Source organism: Rattus norvegicus, chromosome 9 (genome assembly GCF_021556685.1).
Source record: "Rattus norvegicus strain SHRSP/BbbUtx chromosome 9, alternate assembly SHRSP_T2T, whole genome shotgun sequence".
Lineage (NCBI taxonomy): Eukaryota > Metazoa > Chordata > Mammalia > Rodentia > Muridae > Rattus > Rattus norvegicus.
The window spans coordinates 19,321,592-19,336,672 of NC_141542.1; the positions used below are offsets into that span (position 1 = coordinate 19,321,592).

Consider the following 15,081-nt stretch of genomic DNA (forward strand, 5'->3'; position numbering starts at 1 on the left):
AAAAAGAAGCAAATACACCCAGGAGGAGTAGAAGGCAGGAAATAATCAAACTCAGAGCTGAAATCAACCAAGTAGAAACAAAAAGGACAATAGAAAGAATCAACAGAACCAAAAGTTGGTTCTTTGAGAAAATCAACAAGATAGATAAACCCTTAGCCAGACTAACTAGAGGACACAGAGAGTGTGTCCAAATTAACAAAATCAAAAATGAAAAGGGAGACATAACTACAGATTCAGAGGAAATTCAAAAAATCATCAGATCTTACTATAAAAGCCTATATTCAACAAAACTTGAAAATCTGCAGGAAATGGACAATTTCCTAGACAAATACCAGGTACCGAAGTTAAATCAGGAACAGATAAACCAGTTAAACAACCCCATAACTCCTAAAGAAATAGAAACAGTCATTAAAGGTCTCCCAACCAAAAAGAGCCCAGGTCCAGACGGGTTTAGTGCAGAATTCTATCAGACCTTCATAGAAGACCTCATACCAATATTATCCAAACTATTCCACAAAATTGAAACAGATGGAGCACTACCGAATTCCTTCTATGAAGCCACAATTACTCTTATACCTAAACCACACAAAGTCCCAACAAAGAAAGAGAACTTCAGACCAATTTCCCTTATGAATATCGACGCAAAAATACTCAATAAAATTCTGGCAAACCGAATCCAAGAGCACATCAAAACAATCATCCACCATGATCAAGTAGGCTTCATCCCAGGCATGCAGGGATGTTTAATATATGGAAAACCATCAACGTGATCCATTATATAAACAAACTGAAAGAACAAAACCACATGATCATTTCATTAGATGCTGAGAAAGCATTTGGCAAAATTCAACATCCCTTCATGATAAAAGTCCTGGAAAGAATAGGAATTCAAGGCCCATACCTAAACATAGTAAAAGCCATATACAGCAAACCAGTTGCTAACATTAAACTAAATGGAGAGAAACTTGAAGCAATCCCACTAAAATCAGGGACTAGACAAGGCTGCCCACTCTCTCCCTACTTATTCAATATAGTTCTTGCCAGAGCAATCAGACAACAAAAGGAGGTCAAGGGGATACAGATCAGAAAAGAAGAAGTCAAAATATCACTATTTGCAGATGATATGATAGTATATTTAAGTGATCCCAAAAGTTCCACCAAAGAACTACTAAAGCTGATTAACAACTTCAGCAAAGTGGCTGGGTATAAAATTAACTCAAATAAATCAGTAGCCTTCCTCTACACAAAAGAGAAACAAGCCGAGAAAGAAATTAGGGAAACGACACCCTTCATAATAGTCCCAAATAATATAAAGTACCTCGGTGTGACTTTAACCAAGCAAGTAAAAGATTTGTACAATAAGAACTTCAAGACACTGAAGAAAGAAATTGAAGAAGACCTCAACAGATGGAAAGATCTCCCATGCTCATGGCCTGGCAGGATTAATATAGTAAAAATGGCCATTTTACCAAAAGCGATCTACAGATTCAATGCAATCCCCATCAAAATACCAATCCAATTCTTCAAAGAGTTAGACAGAACAATTTGCAAATTCATCTGGAATAACAAAAACCCAGGATAGCTAAAACTATCCTCAACAATAAAAGGACTTCAGGGGGAGTCACTATCCCTGAACTCAAGCAGTATTACAGAGCAATAGTGATAAAAACTGCATGGTATTGGTACAGAGACAGACAGATAGACCAATGTAATAGAATTGAAGACCCAGAAATGAACCCACACACCTATGGGCACTTGATTTTTGACAAAGGAGCCAAAACCATCCAATGGAAAAAAGATAGCATTTTCAGCAAATGGTGCTGGTTCAACTGGAGGTCAACATGTAGAAGAATGCAGATCAATCCATGCTTATCACCCTGTAAAAAGCTTAAGTCCAAGTGGATCAAGGACCTCCACATCAAACCAGACACACTCAAACTAAGAGAAGAAAAACTAGGGAAGAATCTGGAACACATGGGCACTGGATAAAATTGTCTGAACAAAACACCAATGGCTTATGCTCTAAGATCAAGAATGGACAAATGGGATCTCATAAAACTGCAAAGCTTCTGTAAGGCAAAGGACACTGTGGTTAGGACAAAACGGCAACCAACAGGTTGGGAAAAGATCTTTACCAATCCTACAACATATAGAGGCCTTATATCCAAAATATACAAAGAACTCAAGAAGTTATACGGCAGGGAGACAAAAAACCCTATTAAAAAATTGGCTTCAGACCTAAACAAAGAATTCACAGCTGAGGAATGCTGAATGGCTGAGAAACACCTAAAGAAATGATCAACATCTTTAGTCATAAGGATAATGCAAATCAAAACAACCCTGAGATTTCACCTCACACCAGTGAGAATGGCTAAGATCAAAAACTCAGGTGACAGCAGATGCTGGTGAGGATGTGGAGAAAGAGGAACACTCCTCCATTGTTGGTGGGGTTGCAGACTGATACAACCATTCTGGAAATCAGTCTGGAGGATCCTCAGAAAATTGGACATTGAACTGCCTGAGGATCCAGCTATACCTCTCTTGGGCATATACCCACACGATGTCCCAACATATAAAAAAGACATATGCTCCACTATGTTCATCGCAGCCTTATTTATAATAGCCAGAAGCTGGAAAGAACCCAGATGCCCTTCAACAGAGGAATGGATACAGAAAATGTGGTACATCTACACAATGGAATATTACTCAGCTATCAAAAACAATGACTTTATGAAATTCGTAGGCAAATGGTTGGAACTGGAAAATATCATCCTGAGTGAAGTAACCCAATCACAGAAAGACACACATGGTATGGACTCATTGATAAGTGGCTATTAGCCCAAATGCTTGAATTACCCTAGATGCCTAGAACAAATGAAACTCAAGACAGATGATCAAAATGTGAATGCTTCACTCCTTCTTTAAAAGGGGAACAAGAATACCCTTGGCAGGGAATAGAGAGGCAAAGATTAAAACAGAGACTGAAGGAACACCCATTCAGAGCCTGCCCCACATGTGGCCCATATACATACAGCCACCCAATTAGACAAGATGGATGAAGCAAAGAAGTGCAGGCCGACAGGAGCCGGATGTAGATCGCTCCTGAGAGACACAGCCAAAATACAGCAAATACAGAGGCGAATGCCAGCAGCAAACCACTGAACTGAGAATAGGACCCCCGTTGAAGGAATCAGAGAAAGAACTGGAAGAGCTTGAAGGGGCTCGAGGCCCCATATGTACAACAATACCAAGCAACCAGAGCTTCCAGGGACTAAGCCACTATCTAAAGACTATACATGGACTGACCTTGGACTCTGCCCTCATAGGTAGCAATGAATATCCTAGTAAGAGCACCAGTGGAAGGGGAAGCCCTGGGTCCTGCTAAGACTGAACCAACAGTGAACTAGACTGTTGGGGGTAGGGCGGCAATGGGGGGAGGGCAGGGAGGGGAACACCCATAAGGAAGGGGAGGGGGGAGGGGGATGTTTGCCCGGAAACCGGGAAAGGGAATAACACTCAAAATGTATATAATAAATACTCAAGTTAATAAAAAAAAAAAGTAAAAAAAAAAGAAGTAAGAAAGTCAGATAGAACAATTATGCACACCAAGGCCAAGTGATAGGCAGTCACACACAAATGAAATCTATACAGCCCTTGTCCAGGGATAAGGTTAGGGAAATGGAAAATAACCAGTTTCTACAAAGAGCTACTGCAGGCTACTGAGATGTCTCCATCCCGACCTACTGCTGGCAATCCCTGTCATTGTATGTTGTCCCCAGCATTAGCCTGAAAATCAGACAACAAGGGGAGGTCAAAGGGATACAGAGTGGAAAGGAAGAAATCAAAATATCATTATTGTAGAGGATAGGATACTATACATGAGACACCGAAAAGTTACACCAGAGAACTCCTAAGCCTGATAAACAACTTCTGCGAAGTGCCTGGGTATAAAATTAACTCAAACAAATAGTAGCCTTCCTCTACCCAAAAGATAAACAAGCTGAGAAAGACATTAGGGAAATGACACCCTTCCTAATAGTCTCAAATTATATAAAAATACCTCAGTGTGACTTTTATGAAGCAAGTGTAAGATCTGTGTGACAAGAACTTTCAGTGTCTGAAGAAAGAAATTGAAGGTCTCAGAAGATCGAAAGATCTCCCATGCTCATGGCTTGGCAGGATGAAGAGAGTAAAAATGGCCATTTTTCCAAAAGTGAACAACAGATTGAAAGCAATCCCCATCAAAATTCCAATCCAATTGTTCATAGGGTTAGAAGAAATAATTTGCAAATTCATTTGGAATAACAAGTAACACAGGATAGCTAAAACTATCCTCAACAATAAAGGACTTCCCTGGGAATCACCATCCATGAACCCAAGCAGTGTACAGAGCATTAGTGATAAAAACTGTATGGTATTGGTACAGAGACAGGAAGATAGACCAGTGGAATAGAACTGCAGACCCAGAAATGCACCCACACACCTATGGTCACTTGATTTTCGACAAAGGAGACAAAAGCATCCAGTAGAAAAAAGATAGCATTTTCAGCAAATGGTGCTGGTTCCACTGGAGGTCAGCATATGGAAGAGTCCAAATCATCCCCTTCTTATTGCCCTGGACAAAGCTTAAGTCCAGGTGGATCAAGGACCTCTACATCAAACCAGATACACTCAATCTATAGAAGCAAAAGTGGGGAAGCATCTTGAACACAAGGACACTGGAAAAATTTCCTGAGCAAAACATGAATGGCTTATGCTCTACGATCAAGAATAGTCAAATGGGACCTCATAAAGGTACAAAGCTTCTGTAAGGCAAAGGACACTGTGGTTAGGACAAAACACAAACCAACAGATTGAGAAAAGACCTTTACCAATCCTACAACTGATCGAGGGTTAATATCCAAAATTTAGAAAGAACTCATGAAGTTGGACAGTTGGACTGTAGGGAGACTAATAACCCTATTAAAAATTGTGGTTCAGAGCTGAACAAAGAATTCACAGCTGAGGAATATGGAGTCGCTGAGAAGCACCAAAAGAAATGTTTAATATCTTTAGTTATAAGGGAAATGGAAATCAAAAAAACCCCGAAATTCCTCCTCACACCAGTCTGAATGGCTAAGATAAAACACTCAGGTGACAGAACATACTTGCAGGGATTTGAGAAGGAGGAACACTCCTCCATTGTTGGTGAGACTGCAGACTGGTACAACCATTCTGGATATCAGTCTGGAGGTTCCTCAGAAAATTAGACATTGCACTAGCTGAGGCCCAGCTATACCTCTCTTGCACATATACCCAAAAGATGCTCCAACATACAACAATGCACACCCTCCACTATGTTCATAGCAGCCTTATTAATAATAGTCATAAAATGAAAAGATCCCAGATGCCCTTCAACAGAGGAATGGAAACAGAAAGTGTGGTACATCTACACAATGGAGTACTACAGAGGTATCAAAAACAATGACTTCATGAATTTCATAGGCAAATAGAATGAACTAAAACATATCATCCTGAGTGAGTTAACACAATCACAGAAACACACACATGGTATGCACTCATTGATAAGTGGATATTAACCCAAATGCTCGAATTCCCCAAGATTCACAGACCAAATGAAATTCAGGAAGGATGACCAAAATGCTGATGCTTCACTCCTTCCTTTAAAGGAGAAGAAGAATCGCTATTGATGGGGTAGGGAGGCTAAGTTTAGAACAGAGCCTGGAGGAATGGCCATTCATAGTCTACCCCACGAGTGGCCTATACATATACAGCCTCAAACTAGATAAGGTGGATGAAGCTAAGAAGTGCAGGCTGATAGGAACTGGATATAGATGTCTCCTGAGAGGCACAGCCAGAGCATGTCAAATACAGTGGTGAATGCTAGCAGCAAACCATTGAACTGAGAACTGGACCTCAGTTGGAGGAATTACAGAAAGATTGAAAGAGCTGAAAAGACTTGCAACCCCATAAGGACAACCATGCCTGCCAAACAGAGTTCCCAGAGACTAAACCACTACCCAATCACTATACAGGGACTGTGCCATGGCCCCATCTGCATGTGTATCAGAGGATGGTCTTCTTGGGCACAAATGGAATGAACAGCCCTTGGTCCTGCCTAGGCTGGGAAAGTGGATGGATGGTGAAGGGAACACCTTTATAGAAGAGGGGGCGGGCGATTGTATTCAGACTTATTTCTAGGAAAACAAGGAAGGAATAACATTTGACTTGGAAATGAAAGATATCCAATTAAAATTCAACAACAACAAAATGGTGTTTAGAGCTTCAAATAAAAAAGTCACAATTAGGAAACACAGAATTGTATTCCTCTGGTTTTCTTCAAATATGCTCAGGGCCCAGGTAGGTTCTGGGCCCAGGCTGAACCAAGCAGGTTCCTGCCGCTGACTGCTCCTCTATTCCTGTTTCCAGAGGCATCATGCAGATTAATATGGGGCCAGAGATATGGGAAGAGCTGGGTAGAAGTGGCTTTCTTTCCTGTGGTATCAGGATTATCTGCATTCCTGGGTGTTCAATACCCTCTGCCCCGGGATTTGGGTGCAGGATTTCCGATTGCTTTAAAATCCCTTATACCATGTTTATATGTCCTAGGAGATATAACAGAAAAATTAATGTTTATCCCATTAATTTGTTCAACATGCTCATCCACAGAGTATAACTTAGAGGTAACTATATATTTGACAGCAAGCATACACAGTGGGTACGATATGCATGATGAAGTGGAAATTCACAGAGTTGGAAACACAGTGAACAGTGACTGTATAATTGCCTTTGAATCTCAGTAAGATTGATGAACAGTGCCCATGAGAATGCAGAGATCGATCCCTCCCTGATAGCTGTGGGACTTCAGATGTTGACATTAGTGATCAATAAAGAAGGTTCTTAAGAGTGAAGAGTTTGAGATTACTCCTTTATTTACCAGAATACATCCCATTTACTTGATAGTAACCAGATGCAGGTAGTCAATATATACAGTCTATATCCTTATCAAAATAGAAAACAAAATGAACAAAACAACAACAACACATAAATAACAAATCTTCAAATGAATAGAAGGAAAACCAAATAACCAAAATAATCAAAACTCTAGCAAACTTTAAATAGAGGAATTTCGCTAAGCATTCTTTTGCTGCTCCTTTTGCAGAATTGGCTTATAGCCTGTGGCTTGCCTTGGAAACATAGTAGACAAGCAGTTACTGATGGTAATAATATTTTCAAGAGAAGTGGAAGTAGGTCTGTTTTGTTGGAGTGGGGGTATTAAGGAAAAAGCCTATCAATACTGAGTATAAATGATATTACAGACTTTGTTTCATAGTCTGTCCTATGTTGTGAACTGATCTCCATGAAACTCTTCTGGATGACCCATCAGGACAAGTACAAATTTTCACGTGCACAGTCTTTCTGGATGACCAGCAGCTCTTGATTGATGTGCATCAACACTTCTCTGACTTCCTCCAAAAGTATACACTTGCTGGAGAGAGCTGAGGTGAAAGTAAGGCCTATTCAATCCAAAGAAGTTAAACTAAAGGAGGAAAATGCAGTCCACAATTGTGATGGACATTACAGATGAGATACAATAGTGGTGTATTTGCTGTGCACACTTAGTTCTCCTCCTGTAGCTCTTCTCTCCAAGAGAGATCTTGTCCTGGTCTGTGTCATGTTCGAGTTTCTGCTGGAGAACTTCAGACCTAGCAGAGCAAGGGAATAAAGGTTTAGTGAGTGGTTGTCAATTCAGCTCTCCCTCTTACATCAGCTCTGTTCAGTTGGACAATCCAGCATGACCTGTCAGCTGAGGTCAGTCCCTGCATCCCCAAGTGTCATAGAGTACCTCAGCTTTATATCTCAGCTTTTCAAACTGCTAGAATTTGAACTGTGGAATATGCACTGTACTGGGGTTAAGAGAAAAATGAGCATATTTTGTCACTGGTCCAGGTTTATTATATTGAATAATAACATTGTAGCTGGGTCTTAATCTGAGTTCAAGAATGGTATGAGCAACCTAGAATACCATGTGGATTCCTTCTGGAGAATATGTCCAGAAATGTGGTGAAAGTTCTGATTATGTTAGCACTGAAGGAACCTGCGTAGGTTCAATTTGTAACCACTGAATCTGCAAATACACAGAGAAGCCATCTCACTTCAAATCCATTCTCACTGAACAGATCCTGTAATCACTGAGAATGTGCTCACAGCAAATCCTCACAGCATACACAAGGAACAGTAAAGTTTATGGTGATGGAGATACATAACAGCACCCCTGTAAGACTATGCTTATTGTAATGCAATTTGTGAGACGACAGAAGAGAAAATGTTCTCAGATCTTATCAGAGAGTTAACAGGAAGAAAGAAGTACAAAATACAAAGAAATCCTGAGGATTATACATATCCTGTCATGGACAAAATTGACATAAACTGTACCAGAACAATACTCTGGGTAGTTCTTTAGGTGACTGAAGGTGAAAACCTTGTCAGTGATCAGCCATCCAAAAAGGATAGTTATATAGGGACAGGAAATCCAATTGGCTTCTGCCAGTCTGTGTTCCTGCCTGATCTCAAAAATATCAGAATGCTTCTACAATGTTCCTCCCAAGCCACTTTCCTGGTTGATCGGTTCTTTCTGCTTCAGAATGCCCTGCATTCTTTCCTCTAATCCTTCCTTATTCTGGTCATCAGATGAGTGTACTGTCAATGGAAGCATGCATGCATGTGTGCACACACAAACACACACACAGACACACAGACACACTAATACTAACTCGCAAACACACAAGCCATTTGTGTTTACACAATATAAACATAGTACATTGCAGTGTTTACTTTCCCTTTTAATGCTTAATATAATGAATCCCCAGGATACTCTGCAGGCCTAAAAACAAATGTTGAGTGGGTTATGAACATAGTGGTCATAGCCTATAGACAGCTCAGTCAGTGATGTGCTGTCCTCCCATAAACCGACATAGAATCAGGGTTCTTTCCCTATTACCAATCTGGCTTAGCAAGTTTCCAAGGCTGTGTAGAGCAGTCTTGTTTCCCAGCACATGATCATATGTTGGTTGGTGGTGTTCCTGTTCTTGTTCACTGTTTCAGACTTTCCCCATAGAGTGCAGCTTCTTCTAATAGGAGCTCTCTTTACCATACCCTGAGTGACTTCATGCCCAAAGCTATGCCCCCAGAATCATAGGAAATCTCCATAACCAGGATCCAAATGAACAATGTTTCTACCTATTATGTGATTGTGTCACAGATATTTGGAGTAAATAAATAAATGCTTACATGGATTATCTCACACTGAGTCATAATCCATTGAAAGGCTCCAACCTCTCATACAGTTTCCCTCCTTGGACCACTACAACCCAGATGTGCTCTAGTTGCACACCTATTCTTTTCTCTGGGATCTCTGGGTCAACTAAGACTTCTGTTCCACTTAAAGAACATGGCTTCTCACAGGCCTTTCTGATTGTCCACTAACAGACCCGTCTGAATTTCATCATTTCTCCTAACTCCATTAAGGCTGAAATTAACTGAGAGAAAATGATGTTGATTGACAGCACTTGCAGAATGCTACACAGATAACATAGGGGAGCGCTTTAGATTATCTGTACACCTAAAGGGGCTCCTGAAACTGCCCTGTTCTTGCACCACAGCATAGCTATGGGGCTTTTGCTGGATAATGATACAACTCCAAGCAACTCAAATTCTCAATGAATAAAATCCAAGCCAAACTCCCAGCAGAAACTGTAGTGTGCCAAGGTAGCTGGAAAGAAATGGTAGCAGGCAATGTGGAAAGCAACCTTGGAGAAGACACAGTGAGTGACACAACCTTCCAGTGGGCTTTCACCATTCACAAAGGACAGAGAAGGATCATAAATCAATGGATTTTATAAAGCAGCCCCCCTTACCTCCATGTACTCCATTCCTTTGATGTGCTCCAAAGGATTTTGATGCAGACCAGTCATTTTTCCCTAATCACTTGAAAATCTAACTTTACACGTGTTTTGGGTTTTTTTGCTGTACAGAGCTAGGTGGAGATTCCAAGTGATTGGGGTGCTATATTTGATATTCATGAAGGCAAAGTGAACTCTTAGATTGTTTTTCTCATGAAACGGGGCAATAGAGACTCACCTGTGCAATTATGCACAGGGAAACACACACACACACACACATACATACACACACACATACACACACACACACACGCACACAAAAGAACCCATACTAGATCAGACGAGATCGGGTGCGTTCAGGGTGGTATGGCCGTAGACAGAACCCATACTAGAAACACTTGGAAAATCATCCAGAATTAAACCCACAACATGAGCATAAACATGCTGAGCCACAGCTGGTACACACAAACAGACACACACACACACACACACACACATACACACACTCACACACACACAGAGTCACATATACACACCCTAACACACACTCACAGACACACTCACACACACTCACACACACATACACACATACACACACTCACACACACATACACACACTCACACACACATACTCTATCACACACCCATACAGACACACACACAAACAAGCACAAACAGACACACACACACACACACACACACACACACACACACACACACACCAAAAATCGCAAGTCGGCAGAAAACAATGAAGATCCCATCATGCTGGAGGAACAACATAATATAGACTATTCAAAGCAGGTATTTTAAGAGAGAATCACTACTCAGCCATTTTTCCTGAGAGGAACAAAAAGGCCTAGATTGCACTCTTCTTGATGAGAATGGGGGTAGATAACTCTGTTCTTGAAGTCTCAAATCTCTCATGCCAATTGTCAGGTTTTCAGAACACCTTTCCACATCCCTGCTTTTCCAAGCATCTACAGAGTATAACGTCAAGATATGAACTCTCCAGCAACACTCGAACAAAACAGGACTGACATGCTGCTACTCTTTCACTGTCAGGTACCATGATTTAGGAAGCATGAAGAGATGGTCTTGATATACAGGGAAAATGGTGGAGAAAGAACAAATCCACCAAAAGATGACAATGACAACCATTTCTTTGGCATTTCCACCAGGCTCTCCTCCTTCTAAACTATTTAGTTCCTGGAATCTCACAGGACCCCTGCAAAGAAAATGGGCTCTGGGCTTTTGCTTCATCCCTCAAAGCCCTGCTCTAGTCTAAAGAGGGGCTCCCACATAGCACCCTCCACACATATGGCATGTAGTGCTGTGATGTGTGATCAACCCATCTCCCTTAATAAACTGCAGATTCTCGAAGAGCAGGAGCATTTGCTTTCCAAACACGCAGTTTCTTGAAGAGGGGCTATCTCCACAGAAAGCCTTGTAAACCATCACATAAATGAACACTTGGATGAGACCTAGGTCAGGACATAGATCCCTCAATAGACAGCTACATTGGTTGTCTATGTTTATGGTAAGACATGAGGACAGCCTGACCCTGAGTCCTAACCCTACCTGCTGTTGCTTGGCACTGGGGTCACAGATGTTCATTCCGGCCTCTTCACAGAGCCTCTTTGCCTCCACAGAGGATGCTGGCAGTTCAGTCTGCTCCACCAGCAGTTTTCTCTTCTCATTCAGCAAAATCTGTATATTGTTCCTCAATTGAGCTTGTTCACGCAGGAGCTGGGAGTGCCTCACGCTGAACCAGAAACAAAAAATGGTAAATGCCTGCCAGCTTCTATTTGCCTGACACTCTTGCAAGTACAATCATCCCTTTAAGGGTCCTCATCCCCAGAAGTCCCTAGACTAGAGCCACAGTATACAAGTTAGCACCAATTAGAGGAGGTCAAATCCAGAGGACACATTGCCTGTGAATGAAAGTACTTCTGAAAATCCTGACACTAAGACGGTTTATATAAATCAAGGTAGAAGAAATGGTCCATAAGGGAGCTCATATGTCCATAGTATGCTGAAACCATCTGCAAGTAGAGGTCACATCCCCTCTGAGGGAGGATAGAAGACCCAATAGCTATATAGACTTTCCATGTGTTTCTCATGGATCACAGATCTTTAAATCTCCTGTCAGAGTCCTAGAGATTCAGAGTTGATTGATATTCCCATCATGGTGCAAACCTTTTCTATCTAGAGGATCCTTAATGGGGAAAATAACAATTGGAGGGTCTTCTACACCCTTCACATGTAGGACAACTGAGTCCAAGAGCTACAAATCTAAGACCCTTGCCAGGAGGCAGGCTTCTTGTTAAGAGTCAGACACCATGGAACCAGAGCCCTGATTTTGTTCAAAGTCATACAGGACAGAAGCATTTCCTGCCTAGTGCTGGGTTCTCATCTCTGTCAGCGACTCACCGGTAAGAACTGTTCACTTGTATGAGCTCCTTGTACCTCTCCATGGCATCACTTATTGAGTTGGTCATCATTTGCATAGCCATCATTCTCATCTCATGTTCGGATTGAAGTACTGGCAATTCGACATGCAGCCTGGGTTAGGTCATGGCCAAAGGAACAAATAATGTTTTGAAGTCACGATTTCAGAATTAGGTGAAAGGTAAATAAAAATATATAATAAAAAATTTCAAATTCAAGGAATGGTGGAAGGGAAGAAAATGGCAAAGTCAAAAACCAGACCAAAACCCAACAGTGAGACTCAATCCACAGAAAATATTTCTATGTAAATAAGCAAACATTTGTTTTGAAATAAGGACTCCTTGGAATCCTGAGAGATATGGTTCTGCAAAGACTCAATATATAGGAGGGGGCAGAGCCTGAGAGCTGGCTGTTTGGGAATAACAACTGTCAAGACCACAGTGACCATTTCTAGGTCACAATAAACAATCCCTGGATAGTTAAAAAAATAAAAAATAAAGATCAAAGCAGGTGAAACAAATTAGGTAAAATCAGACTGTTCTATTACTCAAACTCAGTATGTACCACATACTTGCTCCTTCAAAGTATTTGTACTGGTTAAGTTTATTATCCTGGGCACAGGACAACAGAGCCACGGTACCAGTTGGAGGGACCTGACCTTCAAGAGCTGGCCAGGTGAGCATGATGGAATTGACTAGTTCAGGAAGAAGATTCCTCCAGTCTGTGCCACAGCTTTGGGCCCAAGAGAAAGCTGTGATGACATTTCTCTTGTTTTGAAAGCAGGTATACTCAATCCTTGGTTTCTATTATTACATGAATTCCCAGAGGGCATAACTAAGTTTGACAGGGAAGAGGATTTATAGCACCTCCTCCCCTCAGGAGAGTCCTGGGTGCCACCAAGGTATACAGAAGGAGCAAAGTGCTCTTTTGATCAGTGTGGGCCTCCAAGTACTCATCACTATCATGACCTGCAAACTGTTGATCAAAGAAATCCTCAGACCCCATCAAAGGTCCCAGACGTCCTGATCCTGAGTAAAACACCACATATACTTCCACATATATACATACCAACCCATATCCAAACACATGTAGAATGCCAACTACATGCATGGAGGTGCCATAGAATCAGTGTATAATGAACAAATTCAGAGGAAAGAGTGATGACGTGCAGGCATTTCATTCACACACACAGTTGCAGCAAGTGTGACCAGGTCCTTCTAGCTGTTGACAGAACCAATGCTAATCCAAGAGGCTCAGGGTCAAGTACAAAACAGGTTGACCCTAAACACACAGCACCTAGCTTATCTCACAAGCAAATGCCTGCCAAAGCTCCTTAAAATCCAGGATGAGAGGTGAAACTCTCTCGTGCTATGAGTAAATTTTGAGGTAGCAGAGAGAGAGCACAAGACAGTGAATAGGTTACTGGGCATAATGACTACCTGTGGTCCCACTCATCATAGATATAAAGATCCAGATTTTGATAAAGTTCATCCCTCTCGAATTGACACTTCTGGATTTCAAATTTGAGTTCCTCCAGTTCCTTTAGACACTCCTCTTGCTTACTGATGACAATTTGGGATGACGCCTTCCTACCAAAACCTGTAGACAGATAAACCCAAGTGAATTTGCATATTTGAACCAATGGGCAGAATAGATCATTCTGAATCAGAAAAGGAGGTTGAGGAAGGGGAAATGGTAGAGACTGGGTGAATCCCTGAAAGAGCAGAAATGCTTTCTTAAAGGTTGATTCTTAAGCTATGTCCCTCTTCCCAACCTCTAATGCCATACACGTGCCACACTATTACACAACCTCCCGCACTGAAAGTTACAATCTGACTGAGACATAAACATCTGCGACATTGTTATATCAGATGTGGTGCAGATAATCCTAGAGTTCATAATGACTTCATAATGCTTAGCACCATCAAGCTCTAATCATGTGTATTCCAGCCCAAAGTGTCTGAGAACTCAATTCATGACTAGGGGTGCATCCTTCTTTGTTCTCGCCATCAGAGACTTATGTAACCTACAGTAATCTAGAGGATGAAGTGCTTCAACTCCCAACCATGGATGGTCACATTGTTAATCTCACAGTGCCTCCTCCTGCCAATCATTGACACTCACAGTTAAAAAGCTTCAAGAAAAGACACTGAAGTCTTACAACTTTATGGCTTTCTCTCAAATTAAAGATCAGGAACTCCTGACTCTTGGTTTGTTTTTGAAAAATCCCAAGGCTCCTGCTTGTAAGGCCTAGTCTTAGAAGGCACATCTCAAACCTACCTCCTTGAGGATGTTCCCCAACTCTGCCCACGACTCACCAAGCCTTCCCCAGAATGATTTCCTCCTTCCTGTTTCACTAGAGAGGGGGTCAGCTTCCCTTTGACCTGGTGCGGTCTCTCCTTGATCAACACTTTCCTTCCGAAATAGCCTGAGCAGCTGGTGAAACATGCCTGCTTGTGAACCCAAAGGGAACTGAAGTAATATCCCAAAGGCAGTTGGTGTCACCACAACACTGGTGAGATCACAGAAGATTCTAGGGAGCTCTTAGATACAATAGAGTATCCAGTGAACGGCTTGCTGTTGATGTCACTGGAAAGTTCTATGGCCTACCTACTAACCAGCTCTCCCCACACTGATGAATTTCTGTGGGGACCCTTTCGTCCAGTCTCCCATGTGTCACTGGGAATACCATTTGGCAACCTCTATTTCAAAGCTAGATATGTCTCTCTGC

General features: G+C 41.6%; 1 protein-coding gene across 1 annotated transcript; it reads right to left on the reverse strand.

Moving 5' to 3' along the window:
• Positions 1–6,914: 6,914 nt before the first annotated feature.
• Positions 6,915–14,818, reverse strand: LOC148003411 (disks large homolog 5-like). The gene is made up of 5 exons (XM_087568634.1): positions 14,669–14,818; positions 13,790–13,949; positions 12,333–12,464; positions 11,481–11,664; positions 6,915–7,706 (listed from the first exon to the last, which is right to left on the reverse strand). The coding sequence occupies exons 1-5, from the start codon at positions 14,796–14,798 to the stop codon at positions 7,701–7,703; spliced, it is 612 nt and encodes a 203-aa protein (XP_087424760.1). The 5' UTR covers positions 14,799–14,818; the 3' UTR covers positions 6,915–7,700.
• Positions 14,819–15,081: the final 263 nt, after the last annotated feature.